This window comes from Polypterus senegalus, chromosome 12 (genome assembly GCF_016835505.1).
Source record: "Polypterus senegalus isolate Bchr_013 chromosome 12, ASM1683550v1, whole genome shotgun sequence".
Lineage (NCBI taxonomy): Eukaryota > Metazoa > Chordata > Cladistia > Polypteriformes > Polypteridae > Polypterus > Polypterus senegalus.
Genome location: NC_053165.1, coordinates 140,425,911 through 140,451,636, shown reverse-complemented (window position 1 = coordinate 140,451,636; position 25,726 = coordinate 140,425,911). Strand labels below are relative to the sequence as shown.

General features: G+C 39.4%; 1 protein-coding gene across 5 annotated transcripts in view; it reads left to right on the top strand.

Moving 5' to 3' along the window:
- Window positions 1–597: 597 nt before the first annotated feature.
- LOC120541723 (guanylate-binding protein 1-like) overlaps window positions 598–25,726 on the top strand; it is a 37,547-nt gene continuing 12,418 nt past the window's right edge. The window contains exons 1-9 of one of the 5 annotated variants that reach the window (XM_039773615.1): window positions 598–872; window positions 9,659–9,860; window positions 15,954–16,081; window positions 16,164–16,273; window positions 20,230–20,420; window positions 20,516–20,758; window positions 21,081–21,361; window positions 24,736–24,948; window positions 25,606–25,708. In XM_039773615.1, coding sequence (XP_039629549.1) covers window positions 9,668–9,860; window positions 15,954–16,081; window positions 16,164–16,273; window positions 20,230–20,420; window positions 20,516–20,758; window positions 21,081–21,361; window positions 24,736–24,948; window positions 25,606–25,708 — 1,462 coding nt within the window. In that variant the 5' untranslated portion in view covers window positions 598–872; window positions 9,659–9,667. Of the gene's footprint in view, window positions 873–1,351; window positions 1,532–7,789; window positions 7,956–7,976; window positions 8,720–9,252; window positions 9,467–9,658; window positions 9,861–15,953; window positions 16,082–16,163; window positions 16,274–20,229; window positions 20,421–20,515; window positions 20,759–21,080; window positions 21,362–24,735; window positions 24,949–25,605; window positions 25,709–25,726 lie in introns of those variants that run through there. The other 4 variants (XM_039773619.1, XM_039773614.1, XM_039773616.1 and 1 more) reach the window with 4 other exon arrangements.

Here is a 25,726-nt window from a genome sequence, read left to right as displayed (position 1 = left end):
TCTTGCAGCTAACTATAAAAGTTCCAGGGTGAGGTTAGTTCTGCACTTAGCACGTTATGAAAGTAGACTGTTTAAGTCTGGAGTGAAGCCCAGATGTAACAGTTTGGCTATTTGCCTTTATTACTCTGTATTCCTGATATTCGGACGTGTCTCCGCTCCTAATCCTCGTCACAAATGCCCCTTTATTTCCACATATAATACAGTGTTTACTGTCCCCCGCTCATATTTATTTTACGATGTTACCTGCATGTATATAAAAAAAATCATCAATTAGGGTTTACTTTAGATTCTTTTTGCAAGATCTAATCAATAGCACAGAAATTCTCCACCAAGGAAAAACATATTTTTTATATATAATGGTGTAATAACAGTGCGTTACAGTAATGGTCATTCTTAATTTGCAAATACAACAATCAGAAGTACAGGGACTTCTTGAAAATGAACAACTTTTATTAATAAAAATTGAGTGTTATTTTTACAGCCAATGGCTGGACATCTCATCAGGGTGACGTTATTCGGGGAGCCTATCCGAGAACGGGACGATCTCTGCACCAAAAAGCAGTTCGTCACAAGCCAATTATATTGTGGCGAGGAAGCCGTAGACACCTCAGGGGCTCTTAGAGGAAATTAGTACTTGCAGCTGTGAGCTGCTGAGAAGTGAATTAATATTAAATTTTTCTATAACACTCGAGTTACACCCATTATTTGTGGTAAACGGACTTGCTATGCGACTCCAAACAGCCACTCCCTCTCGGCGAAGGGCACCGAAAGCCGCCACACGCCCATTCTTCGCATCGGCATTAATGTAATGTGAGGTACGACTAGCAGTCCGAACCCAGCGTTGTCCAAAAGTTAAGGGGACCCTCTCCCAGGTAGGAACTCAACTCATTACTGTTACCACAATGACAAAATGTAGGTATGACACTTAAATATATTTAACACACAAATAAATTACAGTAGCTGCATTTAGCGATCGTCAAAGTAGTTGAGTTTCTGAAATTAAACTTCGCTTACCTTTTGAAATCGCCGCTTCACAGCTAAAAATCAACTTTCTTGGCGGAGATGCAGCGATAACAGAAAGCCTCCTGTGTCAAGTAAAAGGTATAAGAATAAAGACAGAAACTGAAAGAGAAAGTCACGTCACTGTACAAAGCCTGGCAGAGACAGCACACGCGCAGATTGCCGGTGGGGGCGGACTGGCGCCTGGCTTCACCTTTTTATATGCTGACAACCCAATTGCTTAACTTGGGAGTTTTTCATACCTTATTTTTTTCCTTGTGTGTGTGTGTGTGTGTGTGTGTGTGTGTGTGTGTTTTTACCAAATATGTACTATTTGCAACAAAAGTTTTATTCTTCTACGTTGAAGAAAAAAACTGCAAATGTTGCCACGCGTGGCTCCTATATAGCCTAATGTATATATTTATGGGCCCGTTTCTCCGAATACAGAAAACGGGTGGCATAGATGGAAAACTCCACAACATAAGAAAATTTGCAATCGGGTGTAGATCCTGCATCCATCAGGCTCATTCAGGTACCTAATATTTTATCAGATTATGACGTAGTAGTTTATCTTCTTTAATATACCCATCATTTCTCCTGAACTGGCTAACTATGCAGTTATCTTCATTTTGAAGAAGTGTTTTCTTAAAAGAACATTACATAATTAATGAAATGTTAATTACAAGAGGAGGATAAACAGTTGAAACGAATAATTTTATTATTGAGTCTTTCTTTAGTTGAATGCAATGCGAAGTATAAGAAATGAGCAGAGTGCAATAGATTTTACTTTTAAACATGTTATATTATAATTAAAGGATTTGTCCACCCAAAAAGATATATATTTTTTAAACTGCTACTTATCTCATGTAGTATAGTGCTGGCCAAGAAAACGTGTTAATCTTATGTTTTTGTGGAGAAAGTATGTGTCAAAGTAAAGTATATGATAGAATGGGAGCCTGTGGTGATCAATGCTGATAAAAAGCAAAGAACATCAAAAACCTCCAAGAAAAAGTCTTAGTGACATCCATGCTGTGTAATCTGCACAACAACTCATCTGGTCGATGTTAAAATGTGCAAAATGCATGCATTTTTTCCTTACATATTGTTAAATACTCCCAGAAAACTGGAAAATGCACACCGAGAAAACCCATTCATACCAGAGTGAGCTTCTGAATTGAAGACAGGATTCTTGAACAATGAATGAAGGGAAGCAGCAGGTCTTCAGTTGAAAAGCTAAATCCCATGCTGAATGGGCTTTTTGTTTGTAGATTATTTTCATTTTCTGGACTTATTCATTTCACCTTATTTTAGCAATAAATAAAAGCATATTTTCTAGGTCATGAGCATACAACTGTATGACTCTACCTGTAATTTGAGACAGGAGTTAACTTAAGATTTCTTCAAGGATGTTTTTGATTTTGCTTGCTGTTGTTAAGCATTGCTCAGCATTGGGTCATGAGATTAAACTTTTTTTCTTAGCCATCACTAACAAACTATATCAGGTAAGCAAATTTTTGGGTGCCGTCATTTATTACAGCATGAATTTAATTAATTATGGTAATTATAATTAACAAACAAACCATATTATAAATCCAATTAAGTAAATAAATACAAATATTAGTATAACCAAGCGCTGTCTGCATGAAGTAAAATTATACATACAAAATTAATGATTTATGTTTGAAAATGGAATGACCACTGGAAAAAATAGTTATCAAATTTTGTTAAAATGCATAAATTGGATATTTGTAATGGGAGGGGTTGGGCCTCAAATGTTAAATAGTCTGAAAAGGTGTTTTGTCCGTTCTTTTCAAAACTGGATAGTATTTTTGTTGTTGCAGTCATAATAGAAAGGCTGCTGCACCACTGTCATGCCAAGTACTGTTGCTGTTTTTGCCATAATAGGACTGCCAGATATTGGCAAACACTATTATGGTATACATGACATGACGATTTTCTAGAGGTGCAAAGAATCAACACACTGTGTGTGTTGCCCAGTTAAATGGAGCTTGAGCTTTGAATCTACTATGTGCCACTGATAAAGAGTGGCAACAGGTCAGGGAGATGGGAGTGTGACTGTGATGAGTGTATGAACATCTGCTCCTTGGCATTCTGGATGACATGAAGTTTATTCAGCCTGTGGCAAAAAAGTTGCTTGAGCAGAGGATGTGGTCTTTGGGAAAGACCACCAGGGCCTGTTACGGAAAAAAACTAAATTGCTGTAGAAGATAATAGCCATATATTATGAAAGTTTTAGAAATTCATTATGGCTATAGGGCGGCATGGTGGCGCAGTGGTAGGGCTGCTGCCTCGCAGATAGGAGACCTGGGAGTTCGCTTCCCGGGTCCTCCCTGCATGGAGTTTGCATGTTCTCGCTGTGTCTGTATGGGTGGTCCGGTTTCCTCCCGCAGTCCAAAGACATGCAGGTTAGGTGCATTGGCGATCCTAAATTGTCCCTAGTGTGTGCTTGGTGTTTGTGTGTGCGTGTTCTGTTACAAAGGATTACATTATGTAACCCGACTTCTCAAATCTATTTGCTTTGACCTCTGCCTGGGGTTTGTTCCTGCCTTGCACCCTGTGCTGGCTGGGATTGGCTCCAGCAGACCCCCTTGACCCTGTAGTTAGGATATAAAGGGTTGAATAATGAATGGATGGATTATGGCTATGTACAAAGTGACTGACAAATCACAGAGTAGACTATGTGAAGACATTTTAGTGAGTTCATACAAGTTCCATGCAGAGATGGCAGGAAGGAATGTATAAATAATATCCTTATGACTATTTTATCTCAAATGAAAATCATAGTGTGAAGGTAGTAAGCAATGCTTCATTACTCTTCTTCGATCCCTTTTTAATCCAAGGGTATTGCTGAGCTTGTCACTGTGATAGAGAGTGTGCTTAGCAATCCTGCACAGTAACTTCATTTTTTAAGCTTGTACTCACAGTCTCATTGTCCTGGTCACAACCCAGAGTTCATGACTATCAGTCACCATACTATAAGTGAGGATAGGCATACAGCATATCGTAATGTAAAGCTTTGTATGTGGACTTGACCAGACTGCAAAACTGCTAATGCTGCATTAATCTGTCAGTCAATCTCATTGTCATTTCTATCGTGGCTTGTTAGCTTAGCTGTCGCTTCTCTGCCACAGTACAGAGCAAAGTCCATAAAACTATTAAGATGGCGATGACTCAATGGCCAATTTCACTCACTCTAGAACAAGACCTCAAGGTACTTGAACTCCTCAACTTCCGGCAGCTGCTTACCCCTTGCCTCAACAGAACAAGCCACTCTTTTCTGGGAGGTTCATCTGCAGACCATATCAATGAATATTGGATATCAAAGCATAACCCGTAGGTTCCAAACCTTGATACTCTATAATCCTTGGCTGCATCACCGTATCATATCTAATTTTGATGAAGTCAACAACAACAACATTTATTTATATAGCACATTTTCATACAAAGAGTAGCTCAAAGTGCTTTACATATTAAAGAATAGAAAAATGAAAGACATAATTATAAAAAATAAATCAACATTAACATCGAATAAGAGTAAGGTTCAATGGCCAGGGGACAGAAAAACAAAAAAACTCCAGACGGCTGGAGAAAAAATAAAATCTGTAGGGATTCCAGACCAAGATACCGCCCAGTCCCCTCAAAGTCAAACACCCCTATTGACCAGTCTCAATTTAATACGAAGCATTTCACCATACCTCTTACTTTCAAAATATTGGAACCAAATCAACTACAGTGAACCCCATACCGTTGACACGTTCGTCACTATAGACTATAGGGCCCACTATCGTAAGCTTTTTTCTGAATCCAGAAAGCAACTGTAGACAGGAATGGCATATTTCTGTGATCCCTCAAATATCTCTACAAATACAAAGTGTCTATTCTCTCACAGCCAGGACTGAATCCTTATTACTCCTCCTAGCTATCCAATGGCATCTCCATCATTCCAGTACCCAGGAAAAAGTTTTTTTCCCAGGGAGGCCGAGATCCTTTTATAACTGAACCCTACCCTCTCCTCTCCCAAACCCAAGGCATTATCCATGTCTTTCTTGCCAGGTCCACAATTTCCAGCACTTTCACCATTTCCATCCAACTCTCATCCACCCGTGTGATTCTGCCACTTGAGTCACTTAGTTTGGTTTTCTTGCTTTTGTATGGCGTACATTTGTTTTGAAAAGCACTGTGCTTTGATGGCCATGATTAAAGGCATTTTAGAAATAAAAGTTTAAGTGATTGTTACAAAACTCAGCTTGACTTTGAAAAAGGAACCTGCTCAGGGAAACCACTGCTTTATACAAGTGTTTGCACGTACTGTGGTTTCTTTAATTGCAACATTCTTGCCAGCAATCCATATGACAAAACCTAACCTAATGTGCAAAGCTAAATCTGAGAATTACATGATAAAATTCACAGATTAACATATGGGAAAATTTGGAGAGGCTGGCAAGGAATATTATTAAGAATTAAGTATATTCCAAATAGATTTTGAGAAGTCAGGTTACATAATGCAATCCTTTGTAACAGAACATGTTACATATGAATATAACCTGCTTTTCTTCTAATATTCAATCTGTTTGCTCTAGGTTTGGATGGTGTTCTTTACATCTGACTCATAATTTGCCTGAAGCTATTGAGTCAAAGTATGACACAAACACAAAGAAAACAAGAACCTGCTCCATCATGAGAAAAAAAGGTTTTCTCAAAAACTTTAATGAAATGCTATATATAAAAAAATCTAATCCCATTTGGGCTTGCAGCCCAATGCTAAGACACATGCTAGGAAACCGGCTGACTCACACTCCCATATTTATACACCCGGCCAGTTTTTAGATTTACCAAGTAACCTAATCTGCCCTCCTTACAAAGACAGACATGCAGTCACACCTACCAAGGGCTGGGCTTTCTTTCGTGTGTTGCTATTCTAAGCCAGATTTGTGCTCAAATGTGTGCCTGTTTACAGGAAATGTCCTCGCTTTCCATGTTTGAACCCAGTGGCCAGATCTGACATGTTGTATGTTCTCTTTATACCAACGACGATGTGCCTGCATAATAATTCACTGTGTCTCTAAGTTTTCTTTTTTTTTAATTTTCTTTGTTTTTAGTCATTCTGGTGGGTGTGTGTTTGTGTCTTTCTGTTTGTTTGTTTATTTATTTATTGACCTCTGTAAAAAGCCAAATTTCCCCTGAGGATAAATAAACGTCTTTCTGTCTTTGTTGATTAGCACATGAAAGTAATAATGTCGCTGTACTCTGTTCATGTGATGATGTTGACCCTATGAACTTATGACTGGATTTGGGGCAGGTGTTTAACTTGAACATATTTGACCAGGAGGGCTCATTTCAAGTTAAATTCAATTAACTAAAACTTTCTTTCTGCTAAATGTTTATAACCTGTCACATTGGTGGTTGTCACTATCACAATGCTGTAAAGTGTAATAATGTGGTGTCTGTCTTGTTTTCTCTGAACTTTTCTTGAGGCTTGTTTGTCAAAGTAGAGCACTAGCATGTCTTCCTGAAAGTGCAAGTGCATTTTTATCTTTTGATTGTTCAGTGGGGAAAGTATAATCTATTTTATGGACTGAACATTTGAATATTTAAAGCATTTTAACAGATATTCAGCTATTGTAATTGAATTCTTAGACAAAAGGTATTTTATGCATATTTGAAAGAAATGGAAAATGCATCCTACAGTGGACTATTGGTGTAAAATATGTTTACTCACACTGAACTCCCAACATAATTCAGATAATTCATTCTTTTTTCATATAAAGAACATAGTTTCACAGCTGGCTCGAATTTATACCAACAACACTGGGCCTAACACAGGATTAGATGCTAACCATGGACAGGATGGGATCCCTGAGAAGGCATGTGGATTGTTTCTTGACTTGTGCAGATGGCTGTCTGGATAAGCTCGGATCTGTTGTGATTGCATAATTGGATTATGCAGGTTCAGAAGATGGATAGATAAATTACTAAATATTTTAAATAAAAGGTTCAAATTTAAACCTAAGGGTGTACAAGTATGGTATAGCTAGCTGAAATCAATATGGTGTGTGTGTTGGGGGGGTTGCTTCTGAAACCTGAATAAATTCCAATAGAGATGCATCCGGAAATTGAAAATGTTATGTGAATTTATTTATTACATAGTCTTGAAAACAAATCGCACTGCTGTTGAGAGAATGAGTTATTGGAGATCGATCGACCGTGATGCAGAGAAGTGTGCAAATCAGAAACAAAGAGAATTTAAATTAGCTTATTGTGGTTTAAAATATTCTGATATCAAGAATTTGCTCATACTCCTCATTGGAGCAGTTAACAGTTTTTTTTTTTTGTTTTTAACTTAATCTGTCTCCGTTATAAGAATATGCAAAAGCGATAGACTGACGTTTAATTCTAACATAACAATCACTGATAAATGCATTATCTGTGAAGTGTCCCTCTCTAGTTTTGTCTCGCATTCCATTTACATCGTATTAGTTTTACTGGTGTCTTAAATTTGTCTAATGTGTGTGTTACGCTGGACAGGCGCCCGGACAACCCCAGAGTTTCTCCGTAACCTTACGATTATTGTTGGGGTAGGCGACTGTCTACTGGGAAAAGCAATACAGTACATGGATATCGTCTGTGATTTCTCAACGGCAGAAGATACGCCACTATACGTACCGATCACTGTGGCTATGAAGCACATTTTGTTTATTGTAACTTTGGGAATTTCCCGGAAAGCTCCACTCATTGCGAAATTGCTGCAGCTTACCTTAAAAAGCAGTTTGGCAGCGGATTACTTTTACTTTTGCTTTCGCCGTCATCGGAGTTCGAGGTGTGATTTTTGTCTCCCCAAAGGAGATATAAGAAGAACCAGTTGTCTTTCACAAACAAGAGAGAAATAACCGAGTGCCTCCGTCATCAAAGCGGTTTAGTGACGATAACCAGAACAGGTAAAAAAACAAAAACAAAAATGCACTGTAAGAATCGAGTAAAGCAAATAACCCGATCGACTGTCTGCGGGTGCGCTGCCACATCCAGCAGCAGCTAAGACTGTAATCGGAGCTGCCAGAATCGCACAATGTGCCTCCGATCGCCTTTATCGGCCACCTTACTAAATTAATAACATTAAAGCACTGTGGAAATGTTGTTATACTTTAAAGAGAACTCGCAACGCAGTTATTTTGTAGAGGTAAAAACCTCATTGTTAGCTCTTTTAAGGACTCCTAACTCGCAAAAGGGTACGGTGTTTACTTAGCAGTCCATCCTGGTTCTGCTGTTTGCGAAGTTCTGCTTAATGATGGGATTCGGTAAGAAGATTTGCATTTGTTTTGACTGGGAGGCATTTTCAAAAGGCGCATGTATTATTTTTTTCAGTACATGGTAAGATGGAAGAGGGCGTGAACAATGCAATTAGTCTCCTATAGACAGGCATAAAAATAACTGCAGAAAACTCCAAACAGAATCCGTTTTTTGATGGGTTAGGGCGATTTGGTACGAGTGTCAGCACTTCACAGATAGTACAGCCTGGGTGGAATTTAAACATTGTCTTTGTATTTTCTTTCACATCCCCAAAGTTGTGTAGCCTGTGGTCATTTGTGACTCTGTGTCCAGGCACCCTGTGTTGGTTTGTTTTTCACTTTGCAGCCACTGGTGCTGGTTTTGGCAGTGACACACGCAAACCTTATTTGGACGAAGAAAGGTTTTGAGAAAATAGGTACCTATTTTTGATTTAAGTCAACTGTCTTAATAACAGAATATATGTATCTAATTTGCTTTTTATTTATTTATTTTTTTGCATCAAGCTGTATATATATATATATGTATATTAAGCAATCTCTACCTGCATGTGATGTAACCATTTGATAATTTGTGTGAAATACACACAGAGTCAGTCAGTCATTGTCTAACCCGCTTTGTCCTGCACAGGGTAACAGGTGGTGCTGAAGCCGAGCCCGTTCAGCATAGGGTGCAATGCAGGAACAAACCTTGCACAGGGTTCCAATCCATTGCTGGGCAAACACACACCCCAACTACAAACAACAGCCAATTTATTATCACCAGTTTACCTAACCTGTATGTCTTTGGACTGTTTGAGGAAACCCACATAGACATGGGGAGAACATGCAAACTCCACTCATGGAGAACCCAGGACATGACCCCAGGTCTTCATGTTCAAAACAGAAGTGGGACCTCTGTGCCGCACTGTATTGCCCTTTTCAAAAAGATCTTTAAACCCTTTAAAGAGACGGAGTTGGGCTGCTAGACTATAAAAAAGATGCTGCTGATTCAGTTCCTTTCATTAACTATGCGAGCCTGAGCAGATAATTTAAGCTAAAAATATTTACATTGTGCACTGGAGATCAGTTTGATGAAGCTTAGAGTAATTGTAATTCTACCAACCAGGATACCTGCAGCCTCTTGATATCCTAGCAAAGAAGTCCTTGTGCTTATTACAGATAAAGTAAGTAAACTTTGTGATAAGGAATTATGCAGTCTTATTTATATTTTAAGGGCACCTTGTGTTAACAGAAATTCTCACTGTTTAGCACCATGTTGTGGTTGAATTTCACATTTTACAGGATAGTGTATAGTTAAAGGAGCATGTCGAACTCTCCTATAATGCTTTTTCAACTGTTCTATTTTTTGCTCATAGGAGGTTACAATGGCAACCGGAGGTGTCAAAATGTCAGGTCCAGTGTGCCTCATAGAAAATGTCTCGGGGAAACTCCAGATAAATCAGAAGGCTGTGGACATCCTATCTGGCATCAATCAGCCAGTGGTTGTGGCATCCATTGTGGGCATGTATCGCACCGGCAAATCCTATCTAATGAATAAGCTAGCAGGGCAGAAAAAGGGTAAGTTTTGTACATTTTGTTTTTTTTTTGTTTTTGCATATACATTTTCAAAGTTTTGAGTCTGTTCTTCAGTAAACAAGAGTGGTCTTAATTCAGTGCTGCTGTTCACTCCACTCCTCTCTAAGGCCCGTGTCAAGTGGTTTAAGTCCCAACCATGATTTCTCTTCCTGTGATTAATTATTTATACCGTTGGTGTGTATAGTGTGTGATCCACTTGTGATCAGGCCATATTGCTCTGTGAGGTGCTTCAATGTCAGGCAGGTTTTAACTTTATTATGCACGTATTGCATCTTATCCTAGGTAATTGACCGAGATATGTAAAATAGAAGTGTTTTCTTAGGACACGTGAGCTGCTGAGGCAGACTAGATGTCCACAAATTCACCTATTACAGCGAGTCACTACTGTAATGTTTCTGGCTACTCTCGTCCACTCTAAAACAGAGTTGGATTTGAGTTCTGTTTGAAACTGATAAAGTAGAACAGTGGTGCAGAGGTTAGTGTTGCAGACTGGGTGGCTTTTTAGTCCAGTTACTCTGTTCTTCCTCTAATATCTCATATGTGTGTGTGTGTGTGTGTGTGTGTGTATATATCTCTATCCATCCATTTTCCAACCCGTTGAATCCGAAAACAGGGTCACAGGGGTCTGCTGGAGCCAATTACAGCCAACACCGGGCACAAGGCAGGAACCAATCCCAGGGTAGGGTGCCAACCCACCGCAGACACACGCAAACACACTCACGCACCAAGCACACACTAGGGCCAATGTAGAATCACCAATCCACCTAACCGGCATTGTCTTTGGACTGTGGGAGGAAACCCATGCAGACACAGGGAGAACATGCAAACTCCACGCAGGAAGGACCCGGGAAGCGAACCCGGGTCTCCTAACTGAGAGGCAGCAGTGCTACCACTGATATATATATATATATATATATATATATATATATATATATATATATATATATATATATATATATATATATATATATATATATATATATATATATATATATATATATATATATATATATATATATATATATATATATATATATATATAGTGTGTGTTACATTAATTCCCATTTCCCATGTTGTTTCATTTAAATGTCTGCAATGGACCAGGGTAATTCCTGTCTTGAGCCCAATGTGGAATAAGGAGCTAGAAATAATTTGTTACTTTTCTTCAGTATCTTTTGAGAATATTTCTACTTTACTTGAGTATTAAATTGTCTACTTTCACTTCACTTCAATTTTCAAATGACTACTTTTACTTTGATAAAACTTTGCAGGGCACATTTTATTTTTTCAATATTAAAACAAAAGGGCTGCACAAAACACAATGCTTTACTCAGTCTATTACCTAAAATACAGGCTTCCCCTGTTTTTATTGTATGTGAAGAATTAGAGACGATTTTCAAACATGCACTGCTGGTGCTAACACCCCAAAATCTGCACAGTCTTTCCCAGCTCGCCTTCCTGTAGCCAGTGTAGCTGGATGTTAGTGAGAAACAATGCCAGTCTCGGCTGTTTCCACAGCTAATGCTTAGACGTTCAGACATTGTCCTAGCCATAGCTGGAGTACAGAACAGGGTGGTGCAGAAAGATGATGACCCACAATCCCAGTCTCAGTTCTGTCCACAGCTGATTCTGCTGCTTTTCAGACTCTGTCCTCACGGTGGTGGCCTGCTAAAGAGGGCGGGGCTTATCAGCCAGCTGCAGCAGTACTTGCTCATTTATCTGCTGTGGCTTATCCGGCTCGTCGCCTGTGTTGGTCTCATGTCTTGTCACATTATTCTGGGCATCACCGCTCCAAAAAAGATCACAAAATATTTAGAAAAGCACAAGAAAAAAATGAAAGGCCATTTCATTAAATGTAAAACAAGAAGTGATAAATTAAAGCATTTTATTAAACATTATTAAGGTTTATCCATCCATCCATCATCCAATCCGCTATATCCTAACTACAGGGTCATGTGGGGGTCTGCCGGAGCCAATCCCAGCCAACACAGGGCGCAAGGCAGGAAACAAACCCTGGGCAGGGCACCAGCCCACTGCAAAATGAAGGTTTATTTTGATATCTAATGTTATTAAACAAATTCTGTTAATTTTCATTTAGTTCTGTGTTATTTGTACAAATGTTGGTGGGATTTTTTTTTTTTGAGACCAAGGAACACTTTAAAATTTGTTTTCCATTTAAATAAATTTTAGTTAGATGTTCACGTTATGGAAATTTTACAAAGGGATTTCTAGGAATAGATTAACTCCTTCTTAAAGTGGAGGAAGTCTGCACATCTCCATTAGTCCTTACCACACTGAATTAGGATACAATCATGAAGATGCCAGCTCACTCGGAGTGTCTCTGCTTCGTGTTGTGTTTACTTGTCTCATACTTTAGTGATTGTGCTATGACTCGTATGATAAAACAGGATGGGCCACAGAATTAGCCTCCCAACAAGGAGACCTGGGTTCAAGTTCTGGGTGCTCCCAGTGTGGAGTTTGCATGTTCTCCTTCTGTCTGTCTGTCTGGGTTTCCTCCGGGTGCTCTGGTTTCCTCCCACATGTGGGTTAGATGGATTGGAGATGCTAAATTAGCTTTTTGTGTCCGTGTGTGTGCGAGTGTTCATTCTGCAATGGGCTGGCTTTTCCTGGGCATGTTTCTTCCTTGCTGCCAATGCTTGTTGCAGTTTCTCTGTGACCCTGCTCTGGATAAATGGGTTTTGAAAGTGGATGGATGGATGGATGGACATAAAATAGAAAGAAATCCTGCATTTATTAAAGTGTTAATTAATATCAAATACTTTAAAACTTATACTTGAGCATATTGATTATGGCCAATATTTACGTTTGTGTAAAAACTGAGATACCCTATTGTAAAATTAATCAATGATAAAATGCTGCTTGTGCTCTAATTAGGCCAGCAGTTCTGTTATTATATTAAGTGGGTTTGAAAATGTTATGCTATGAACATTAATAGCAGTTGATATGCTTATATCGGTCAACATGTATGCAGCATTTTTCATAGAGCTTGCAATCTTAAGGAACTTGGGTATCAGAGCCATTATATGTTACTTAAATGCAAAGAAGTAGCTGAGTAACATACTATTTAATTTGAAATAATTGCTTTTGATAGGTACTGCATATTTTTATTTAATTTTAAAATCTTATTCTTGTCGGTTTATCTGCACATTTCCTGTTTTAAATGCCTTTAATTTGGTAAACCTTCACATTTTTTTTGTTTTATTGACATGTATTTGTCTAAATAAATGTTTAATACTAAAAGAAATAGGTTGAGCGTTTGAGCAGTATTTACACACTGAATTAAAAATAAGGAGTTCTTCACTTGCTGCACATCATTGCTGCAATCCCTGTAAAGCCCACTTTCACTCAAATCCTCACATAGTCAGTGCAGACAACAACCTGCTGTGGCAGTAATGAATGCCAAGCAGGAAGCTTTGTTCAATTACACTGGGTGTGTGAGATTCCATAGCTAAACCTACTGAACATATGGCATTCTATTTAATTGTGATTCAACCAGTAACAGCCGACTGCATGATAACGTGCAGTGAATACACTTGACTTGCAGTTTTCTTACTCTTTCTCTGTACGTTTAGCAATCGTTTCCTCAGACATTGATGCCCTTGTTTTCACGTTAAAACTGATTACGTCAGTTTTTGTGTTGCAGTTACTTGGTACGTTTTTCTTAATTTTTCACTTATGCTGGCACCTAAGTGGTCAATCTGCCTCGGGGATGATTTAAAATATGAGGTAGGGGGAGTGACGACGAAGGTGATAGAGATGAGAATGGCGCCCGTACGCATGTATCGCACAGCCAACCTGCTGCCAATTGCTGAGAGTTGATTCTACAATAAAATAAAATTAAAAGTAATAAAAATCATCACCCTGAAAGCGGACAGTAGAGGTACATAGTATCTGTGTACCAAATTTCAGGTCAATAGTTCAAACGGTTTGCAAGCTGTAGGTGATTTAAAATCCTGGACAGATAAACGGACAGCCACGGTAGTGTATTATACGAGAAGATTATGTTTAAACATTTGTAATGTAAATGGCTATGGTTAATAGTAATCATGGGACCTACAGTTTATATTTTTCATTGCCCACTTACTCACTCTTTCTAGTCATAGCCATAGGATATTTGAATGACTTCATGGAAAAAGCTGTGATGTGCTGATAAGGTCCATGGGTGTAAAGGTGCTGCACAGCTGTAGTGGGTACCACCATTTTGGCAAAAACAGAATAAGTTCCACAAATTACTACCAGAACAGGAGGAGTTCTACACTGGCAGCAGTAGTTTAAGTCCTGCATAGACCGATGTGTGAGTGAAGGAGTCATGTGAGCTCTGTAAGCCGTGTGCGTGTGTGTTGAGCACCCCAAGATATCGATTGATAGAGACATCAGCACAAGAGAGAGGGAGAAAACCGAGAATGAACAGCGTAGAAGTAGGGTATTTCTTTGTAAAATGCTGCAGGATGTTCCATCAGAGAGTGAGTAAGTGATGTCTGAGAGAGAACACCAATGCTGGCAACATTTTATGCCTACTATGGGCCAAGGAGTCCCAGAAAGAAACATATGGAACTGTACTGTCCATCTAACAGAGCAGGCAGTTAATTAACTGCTTTGGTGTTTTTGCACACCTGAGCCTTTAGTTGCCCTTAAAGGGCCAGATCTCCAAGGTGGCTCCCTAGTCCCAGCAACCTCTTGCCACCCACTTTAGTGGTAGTAATAGTAGTAGCAGCAGTGGGTTTGTTAAATATATGGAGTACTAGAAAAATCTTACTTGCATGCTGAAATAACATGCCACATATTTCCACTTTCTGGTACCATAATAGACTTTCATTTTGCTAAACTGAAAAAAGCAGATCCACTTGCCTGATATGCAGTTGTGCTCCAGGTTCATGAACTTTTTGGAAAAAGTCAAGGAGAAAAACCTGTGTATAATTAGTGTTCTGAAGAAGAGGTTAAGGTGATGACAAAAGAGTTAAAAACTAAAGCTATCGGCATGCACCTCAACAACCTAATTGCCTGATGGTGGGTGCTCCCACTGCATTTGTCATTGGGGGGCCATGAGGATTTTTGGGCGTAACTGTTAATGTTGAGTCATGCAGCCTTTTCTATTCTTACTGGATTATTAACTTTTTTTTTTTAGCCATTTGTGGGATGGCATTTGTAATAATAATCGATCAAATTGTTGTGTGAGTGACCAGTCAAGTCAAGTTGGGGAGCGTGCACTGGTACAGTGTGTTGCCACACCCACCACACGATGAAACAACTCGGGATCCCAGTTGGCAACCCCCCAGGCAGACACGCATTCCAGTCCCACCCTTCCGGAAATGACCCTTTATCTGCCGCAGCGAGGTGTTACATGGGCTACCCCATGGCCTGGTCCAACCACTCGGGTCCCCAACAATGACGATCTTATGAGCCGGATCACCCTCCGGGAAATGCGCCACATGGCTGTAGCGCCGTAACTCTAGCTCCCTCACAATGCAGGTAATGTGCCTCATTTGGGACTCCATGAGCAACCGCTCATTCAACACAAAGTCAAACCAACGGTACCCAAGGATTTTCCGGAGAGACACAGTACCAAAGGAGTCCAGTCTTCGTCTCAGGTCACTGGATAGCGTCCATGTCTCACAACCATATAGCAAGACAGGAAGCACCAGGACTCCAAAGACCTTTGTCTTTTTACATAGATATAGGGAGCGCCACACACCCCTTTTCAATGACCTCATGAGCTCCCCATGCTCTCCCAATCTGTCTACTGACTTCATAGGAAAAGTTACTAGGGACATGAATGTCACTGCCAAGGTAAGTAAACCTCTCGACGAGGTTGACACTTTCTCCGCAAACAGACACACTGCTCATGGCTGTGCCCAAGAGGTCATTAAAGGCCTGGATCTTGTTTTTTTATCCAGAACATTCGGAAGCCCAGACACTCGGATTCCTCACTCAGTCTCTTGAGAATGATCAGTACAGTTTTATAATTACAAGCTCAATTGTTTTTTATTCCAGTAGCCAAAAAGTAAATTGTGAAAAATATCAGATTGGAAGCATTGCTTTTTTTGTCTCTGCAAGGCTTTTCTCTGGGATCAACCATCCAGTCTCACACAAAGGGCATTTGGATGTGGTGCGTTCCACACCCAATGAGGGATGGACAAACTCTGGTGCTGCTGGACACTGAAGGACTGGGTGATGTGGAGAAGGTATGCTTTTTACACTGTAGCTGTAATTGTGTTTTCACCTTCTTTGTGCTAATGTATAGTAATCTGTTCAAATTTTCTTTAGGGAGATAACAAAAATGATAACTGGATCTTTGCTTTGGCTGTCCTCCTGAGCAGCACACTGATCTACAATAGCATGGGCACCATCAACAATGATGCTGTACAGAATTTGCAGTATCCTGACCTGGACACATTGGATGATCTAATGTATATAAAATATTACTTTTTAATGTGAAGGATTAAAATAGAAACTGGTAATGTTTGCTTAATATATATATACATAAACTAGTCTTGTATATATAGAGTGTTTGAATACAAATCAGAAAGATTTATCTCCATACCTACAATACGCTGGTGAGATTGCATCAAAGTATATTTTTAAGCTCTGGTCTTTGCATTTTAAAGAAAATATATAGTGCAGTATTACATGTAGATCCCTGGACTAAAGGGCATGTCCAGCACTGGCATAATAAGAGAGTTTGTGCTCTTAGGTCCCCATTCTCTGTTTAAAACTAATACATGTCTTTCTAATTCTCAAAGGCATCTATAAAACTGACTCAGTGAATTTTTCAAATAACTGTAAATCATGCTATGGAAATTACTATCTAGTATATTCACAAAAGAACTAGGAAGCACAGGATCATAAATGCTAAAAAATGCCATATCAAAGAGCTGAAGTTGGAATTATTTTCAAAAAGTATTTGGTTGAGATATTAGGAAAATTTACAGCAGGTATCAACAAAGCAAATAAACTGGACAGAACCATGTTGGTAAAAACTAATAATTTAATTACGTAGCATCCCAGTCTCCCTTTTTTTTACATCTACAGTGGTGTGAAAAACTATTTGCCCCCTTCCTGATTTCTTATTCTTTTGCATGTTTGTCACACAATGTTTCTGATCATCAAACACATTTAACCATTAGTCAAATATAACACAAGTAAACACAAAATGCAGTTTTTAAATGATGGTTTTATTATTTAGGGACAAAAAAAATCCAAACCTACATGGCCCTGTGTGAAAAAGTAATTGCCCCCTGAACCTAATAACTGGTTGGGCCAACCTTAGCAGCAATAACTGCAATCAAGCGTTTGCGATAACTTGCAATGAGTCTTTTACAGCGCTCTGGAGGAATTTTGGCCCACTCATCTTTGCAGAATTGTTGTAATTCAGCTTTATTTGAGGGTTTTCTAACCACCTTTTTAAGGTCATGCCATAGCATCTCAATTGGATTCAGGTCAGGACTTTGACTAGGCCACTCCAAAGTCTTCATTTTGTTTTTCTTCAGCCATTCAGAGGTGGATTTGCTGGTGTGTTTTGGGTCATTGTCCTGTTGCAGCACCCAAGATCGCTTCAGCTTGAGTTGACGAACAGATGGCCGGACATTCTCCTTCAGGATTTTTTGGTAGACAGTAGAATTCATGGTTCCATCTATCACTGCAAGCCTTCCAGGTCCTGAAGCAGCAAAACAACCCCAGACCATCACACTACCACCACCATATTTTACTGTTGGTATGATGTTCTTTTTCTGAAATGCTGTGTTCCTTTTACGCCAGATGTAACAGGACATTTGCCTTCTAAAAAGTTAAACTTTTGTCTCATCAGTCCACAAGGTATTTTCCCAAAAGTCTTGGCAATCATTGAGATGTTTCTTAGCAAAATTGAGACGAGCCCTAATGTTGTTTTTGCTTAACAGTGGTTTGCGTCTTGGAAATCTGCCATGCAGGCCGTTTTTGCCCAGTCTCTTTCTTATGGTGGAGTTGTGAACACTGACCTTAATTGAGGCAAGTGAGGCCTGCAGTTCTTTAGATGTTGTCCTGGGGTCTTTTGTGACCTCTTGGATGAGTCATCTCTGCGCTCTTGGGGTAATTTTGGTCGGCCGGCCACTCCTGGGAAGGTTCACCACTGTTCCATGTTTTTGCCATTTGTGGATAATGGCTCTCACTGTGGTTCGCTGGAGTCCCAAAGCTTTAGAAATGGCTTTATAACCTTTACCAGACTGATAGATCTCAATTACTTCTGTTCTCATTTGTTCCTGAATTTCTTTAGATCTTGGCATGATGTCTAGCTTTTGAGGTGCTTTTGGTCTACTTCTCTGTGTCAGGCAGCTCCTATTTAAGTGATTTCTTGATTGAAACAGGTGTGGCAGTAATCAGGCCTGGGGTGGCTACGGAAATTGAACTCAGGTGTGATACACCACAGTTAGGTTATTTTTAACAAGGGGCAATTACTTTTTCACACAGGGCCATGTAGGTTTGGATTTTTTCTCCTAAATAATAAAACCATCATTTAAAAACTGCATTTTGTGTTTACTTGTGTTATATTTGACTAATGGTTAAATGTGTTTGATGATCAGAAACATTTTGTGTTACAAACATGCAAAAGAATAAGAAATCAGGAAGGGGGCAAATAGTTTTTCACACCATTGTAACTTGAAATGAAAATTAATTTGTGACAAATTGGCAGAAAAAAAGTGCAAAAAAGGGGAAATAAAAGTAAACTGTGCATTCAGCATTGATGATCTGGCTTTACACCAACTGGGTAGCTGCCATACTGCTTTGCTGTCCCTGTTTCTGTTTTAACAGGCCATATGTTCAAATGAATACAGTTGCTTTCCAGTGACTTCTTCCTCAATTCACCCACTATCCATGCTACATTTCCTTTTCTTATTCAGATTATAGAATATATTGCTATCACTTCACCTGTATGTTAAATATGGTATCTTGACTTGATGTAGTTTTGCACAATATAGGCAACAAAGGTGAATGAGCTTGTTACACAGAATGTCCTGCATTGGTCACAATTGTCTTAATGTGCTAACGTTATAATAGTAGACCGGTGCATTTTGCAACTCTTTAAAGAAATAGCTCATCCAATATAAGGTTTTGAAGACCACTGCGGCTGAAGTTTCTTTTTGCATACAGCAGTCAACATGTTAATTAAGACAGTTTAGACTGTTTTAACCTCCATCTCTTGGGCTTAGAATTCTATGTTAAAACAGCAAACCCCAAGTGGGGGATTGTTTTGATGGCATATACAGCATTAAGCCCAAACAGGACTTGTGACAGTATTCTGCTGCCATTTTGTGGGTAAAATAAGATGCTGCAAAAAAAAAAAAAAAATTGTATGCATTCTTCCAATATGTGGCTGTCATCAATATTCATGGGGTGGCACGGAGCCAGTAAAGCCAGTTTTAGAACCAACTGAAACTTAACCATTAGTTAATTTAAGTGATGGTGATGACCATGTGAATTGGTCATCAGAAGGTGACACAGATAGTGAAACTGATGCAAATGCCTAAACAGTTTGGTTGCAGGAAGCTTTAGTTTGGTTTAAGTAGCTGTGTGGCAAAATGGCAAAAACATTGTGATCAAGGGAAAGGCAAGAAAGATGTTAAACTTCTAAGCACCATTCAAAATGCTGCAATGGTCTATGTTTGTGTCAGGGGAAATGTGGAAGTCACAGTCTTGCGCTGTGTTAGCCTACAATAATACAACAGGTGGCATCAATCGTGATCAGACACTCGCATTCTACCCTCTCATGTAAAAGCAATAGAAAAAATATTACAAGGAAAGTGTACAAAGAAACCGACTTCTACTGTCCGTCACCAACACACAGTCTGACATCACAGTCTGCTTGAAAATGCATCACATGAAGAATGTTTGCTAAATCTGCATCAGCCAACACTAGATATATAGTATCTTTGCTTCATTTAATTATGTTTATGTTTTTGTATTAACATATTTCTATTACATGTAATAACATTGTTCTTGAAAAAAATGCAATCCTTTTTCCATGGGGCATGCTATGTGCAGAAGCATTAGCTTTTAAATTTTATTTAAAAGGTTTCAACTGAACGACTGTAGCCTTCTCTCAATAACATTTAGGCAGAAAATATGAAAATGCTCCTGATTCTTACTGAATAATGACACTATTGTTGAAAATTGTACGTAAATCCTAGTATGAATTATAATTGCTCTTTGTGAATATCCTGGATATAGACTTGAAACTGTGTTAACGATATCAGCCATAGTTATGTTGAAAGGTCTACAAGATAGTTCAGATCAGATGTTGTTTCCCATCTTGTACTATGAATTCTTGGCTCCATAACGCCTTAACCAAAGATTTCAGCTATGTGACTGAGCTAACTGAGCTCATCAAGGTAAAATCGAAGCAAGAAGACCCAGATGAGTCATCAGAATTTGCTCGGTTCTTCCCTTCTTTTGTATGGGCAGTGCGAGATTTCAGTCTTCAACTAGAACTGAATGGGAGGCCTGTTACAGCAGACGAGTACCTTGAGAACTCTCTCAAGCTTAAACCTGGTAAAAGATTCATGCATTTTAGTTAATTATGGCTCTGAGCTTATCACTCGCTGTCAAACTGACAGAGGTTTCTTTTATTTTTTTTCCTTCATAAGGAGTCAACAAAAATGTCCAAAATTACAACTTACCTCGAGAGTGCATCCGGAACTACTTCCCCAAACGCAAGTGCTTTGTGTTTGAACGACCCTCCACTGTGGAGTGCATGCGAAAGCTGGAAGAAATGGATGAGTCGAAGCTAGAAAAGGGATTTATAGAAGAGACAAAGAAGTTCTACAATTTCATCATGAGAGAAACATCCGTAAAAACCTTAAGCGGAGGCATCACTGTAACTGGCCGTTGTAAGAGCAGAGTTTCTTTTTCTGTCGGCAGCATTGCTATTCTTACTACTTAATGATCAGTAAAGCAGCTGTAAACTGTGACCAACAACTCTGGACTACCCTAAATTTTCATACACTAAACAAAAGAAAATGTTGACATGAAAATAACATTCATACTGTGATGATACATAAAGTTTCTTAAATATGTCAAGCTGAAAAGAGACGTTGACATCAAAAATGTGATTTCAAATCAATTTAGCTATTAACATTACCTTCATTTGATTTTTGTTCAAATGTGTTGCCTCAGAAAATTAACAAATTACTTCTTGTTTTGTTTCCACAGTGCTGGGAAATTTAGCCACCACATATGTGGACGCAATCCTCAGTGGGTCCGTCCCATGTCTGGAAAATGCCGTGTTAGCTCTTGCCCAGATTGAAAACTCGACTGCAATCAGCCTTGCTGTTGCCCATTACTGTGAGGAGATGGACAAGCGAGCCAAATTGCCTACTTCAACTCAGGCAGAGCTATCTGACGTGCATCTTCAGTGTGAAAAAGAAGCGGTTAAAATCTTTATGGAGCGATCTTTTAAGGATGAAGATCAGAAATACTATTTAGAGCTAATGGTATGACCACACTCGGTATAAACAAAAATATATTGGGTGGCCTTGTGGTGCAAAGGATATCATTTATTGCCTGATAACGTTGAACCCTGAGTTTGTACTGGAGCAGGAAAATGCATGCTGCTACAATGTTTTGCGTGTGCTTCCTTCCAAATTCTAAAGAAATATTAGATTGTGTGTTTGTGTATTTTCATTTTATGGGCTGTTTTCCCAACTATTTTGGCAGAGAAATTTCAAATGTCTTACAATCTTTAACTAGAAGAGTGAGTTAAGCATTCGAATGAATGGCTTGCTGGATGCATTTTGTATAGTCTAAGTTCTATCTGCATTCTAGATCCACGATAAATAGGAGTACTTTGATTGTGGTAAAAGATTAATTATGTAATTTAAATGTACATCAACATGTAGGAGTCAAAATACACAGTAATGTCAACAGAACAGTGCATCACAAGGGAAGGGCAAAACTAAAGAGTGAATCTCATAATAGGAGCAGCCGAAAGAAGAAGACTCTGTTAGGGGTTGCCACAGCGGATCAGAGTACAGGTGTATAATTTAAAAAATTAAATACACACACACACACCCGTGTGTGTGTGTCCTGCGGTGGGCTGGCTCCCTGCCTGGGGTTTGTTTCTTGCCTTGCGCCCTGTGCTAGCTGGGATTGGCTCCAGCGGACCCCTGTGACCCTGTAGTTGGAATGTAGCGGATTGGATAATGGATGAATGGATACACACACACACACAGAGCACAGTGGCTAATGCAGAACATATGCAGGTGGTCCTTAAACCATTTAAAAGTGTCCACACTGGGGGGATGATGCCTCAGAGAAGTTGCTGTAGGTCAGCACACATAGTGCTATTCGGTAATGTTATTGACAGAATTCAAAGGTGACTCCTTCAAAGTTTATTTAAAATTGCCTCAAGCTCGAAAGTTAGATCTGCTTTATCATAAAGTGGATTTGTATAAATGTTTACCAGCAAAAAATAGTAAAACTTACAAATTACTTTTACTCACACAAACACAGCATCCTAATTCGTTCTTTCTCTCATGCTCTGAGCAAAAGTGACTCAGCATGCACTAAAGAAAAACATATTTTATTCTATTCTAATTACATTTTATACATTTTGTACATTTTTCCTACAACCCCCCCCATTTCCTTGGTAATTTTCGTATTATACCTGCAAATGACATGCTACAAAGCCACATAACATTGAATATTTTTTGGTATTCTGTTCGATGTGCACTGGCTTTTTAAACATTACAAGGCATTGTTTTAATACAAAATGGAATGTCCTCACTTCATTTTAGATTTATTTTGTTTACACGATACAGTGAAATCCTTATTTTCCATACAAGACCTCCAAACTATTTTTTCCCAAGATTTCATCATCACTCACTGTCCTTCGAAATCCACTGCTTGGTTTTAGTGCCTGTTGTGCCGATTGGTATCACCCTAGACCAGTGGTGGTGAACCTATGGCACGTGTGCCAAAGGGGGCACTCGGAGCCCTCTCAGTGGGCACGCACACCGTCGCCCGAGCACAGAGTTCGTTACAATAAAGCCAGAGGAATGTGGGGCCGGGCTGCTCCCCTCGCCGCTCCCCCTCTTCACGCACGCCGGAGGACTTTTCTCACATCACCCGCCCCTCTGCCCAGCAGCCCAATGGGAGCCCTTCCTTCCTCTCCTGTCTGGGGTAAGGCAGGCGGCACACATGCTGCTTGAGGGTGCGGCACGGACTGCAGCCTTTTGAGTCTGTGATTCCCGTGGTAGGGTTGGAGGGGATGTGGTATAGCGGGTCCACAGCTCAAAATTGAAAAGGCCAGTTTTAACAGATAAATGCCGCACTCGCGGCTTAAAGGGGGTTATGGTAGAGTGGCCGGAGCGGTTTCCAGGAGCTTTGTGATGCGGGCAGTCCTCGCTTAAGCGCACAGGTGAGGAGTCGTCCGCATCTGTAATTATTGCCGGGAGTTGCTAATCACCACACCTGATCCACGACCCTGTAATATATAATGGAAGCTTTGGGGGCGTAGCTTAATAGGGAAGACCTGCGTGAAACACTTGAGAGGATCGAAGGGATGACAAAGAACAGCACAGTTAGTTATGAAAATGAAATCCTTAAAGTGTGGAATTCTCTGCCAAATTATCTTAAGTCAATGAAGGCACTTGAGATTGCTTTCCTTACTTTGTTTGGAACATCTTATGCTTGTGCGCAGCTGTTTTCAGCTTTGAATTAAATCAAATCTGACACCAGAAACAGACTAACAGATGACCTGAGTGCTGCATGTGTTGCTCTCAAGCTTGCAAAGTATGAGCCAAGGTTAGACAAATTATCAGCATGCATACAACAGCAAAAAACACATTAATTGTTCAAAAGCATACCGAATGCAAACTTTTACCTTTCAACAAAAAGTTGTTTGTATCATTGAAAGCTCTGTTATTATGTTTTTCTTTTAAGACAAAAGATGTTAATGTATGAGTTGCTTTTCTAAACTAAAAGCTCAGTAGATAGACAGACAGAGCATCAGTATTGGCAGTCCAGTCCAATTTACCATCCAGCTCTACTCCCAGGTATTTATAGGTCTGTACCCTCTGCACACACTCACCTCTGATGATCACGGGGTCCATGAGGGGCCTGGGCCTCCTAAAATCCACCACCAGCTTCTTGGTTATGCTGGTGTTCAGTTTTAGGTGGTATTCAGGTTAAATTGCCATGTTGGCACTTTGCGATAAATAAGTGGGTTTTGAATTGCAGTTTGGGCACTTGGTTTCTAAATGGTTCGCCATCACTGCCCTAGACCATGGCTTTGACTCTTAACCCACACAGTAATTCTTTTTTTCTGGAGTATTGAGTGGTTTTCCTCCCTCATCCCAAACATGTTCACTGGGTAAGTGGTGGTTCTGAATTGTTTGTTGGTGTGAGAGTGAGACCTTTCTGCAATGAACAGGTACTCTGTCTGGCTAGACCTGCACTCAATACCTCCACAGTAGGCTTTAGCTCCTGAGACCCTGAATTGGACACAACTAATGAACGAATCTGTGTTGACTATTGGAAGTTGGATGCAAATTACTGCTGCAAACAGACTGATGATATGTATTTTACAATTGTATTAAATTGTGCAGTTTCAGTTGGTATTGAACAAATATTCAAACTGAAAAATATTTTTCCCAGCAACACTCCTGCTTTTAGTTGTATAGAATGGTAATTCTTTTATTCAGAGAAACTTCTTTGATAATTTGTTTGCCATGGAAATAATGGTGAGTTTTTTGTATGTCTTCACAATAGCAATCTAACTTGGTTTAGCAACATAATACACATTATAGCTTAGGAAAGATGTTTCATTGATATACATGCTTTATTTATTTGTTTGTTTATTTTGTAGAAATTGTTGGAAGAACAATATACTTTAGTTTGTCAAAGGAATGAAAAGGAATCAAGGGAGGTTTGCTCCAGTCTCCTGCAGAACCTCTCCAAGAAAATGAGAGAGGCGCAAAACGCCGGGAACTACATGAAACCAGGTGGATTCAAGATTTATCAGGTGGACCTGGAAGGTGTGATCCGTGACTACAAGGGCAACCCTAGAAAAGGCATCATGGTAGGGAGTTTAATACATGACTTGCAATTGGCAGCATGATGGTGCATTGCATTGTGCCACGGTCATATACATTCAGGAATCAAAGGTCTGTCACACCAAAGCACTGTGTTTAAATGACACACACCCTGCTGGTTCAGACCCTGATTATAGGAGTTATTAATTTAGTAGAGTTTAGAAACTTTAGAGATGTCAATCTAGTTCCTATGTAACAGAATTTTTACAGAAACAAAAAATAACTTTTAAAAATAAGGATGTCCCAGTGGTTAACACTGCTGCCTTCCATCTCTAAAGCCTAGTCGGGTTACTGTCTGGTTAAAGTCTTCACACTCCTCCAGTGTTTGCGTGAAATTCCTTCCACACTATAAAGTGCATGTTAATGATGATTGGCTGACCCACATTTGAAGCGGTGAGTAAGCATATTTGCCAGTGTGCCCTGTGACACATGTGAATGACATTCCATCAAGAGTTAGTGTCTGTTGCCAAAAGAATAAAACATAAGAAGTGGAAAAGATGTTTAAGGATACAGATTTACAATAGTTAATGACTAATAATGTTATTTTTTGTCATCAGATCTGTGGTGTTATGAGTTTACTGAAAAGTTGGTAAGAGTTATTTTGTCTTGTTCATCCTGTTGAATGCTTCTCTTGTTTTCTTCAGGCTGACACGGTTCTGAATGAATTTCTGAGGGCTAAAGAAAGTGAGGGCAAAGGGATCTTGAATGCAGATAAGTCTCTTTCAGCTCAGGAAAAACAAATTAAAGGTGAGCCACCCTGTCAAA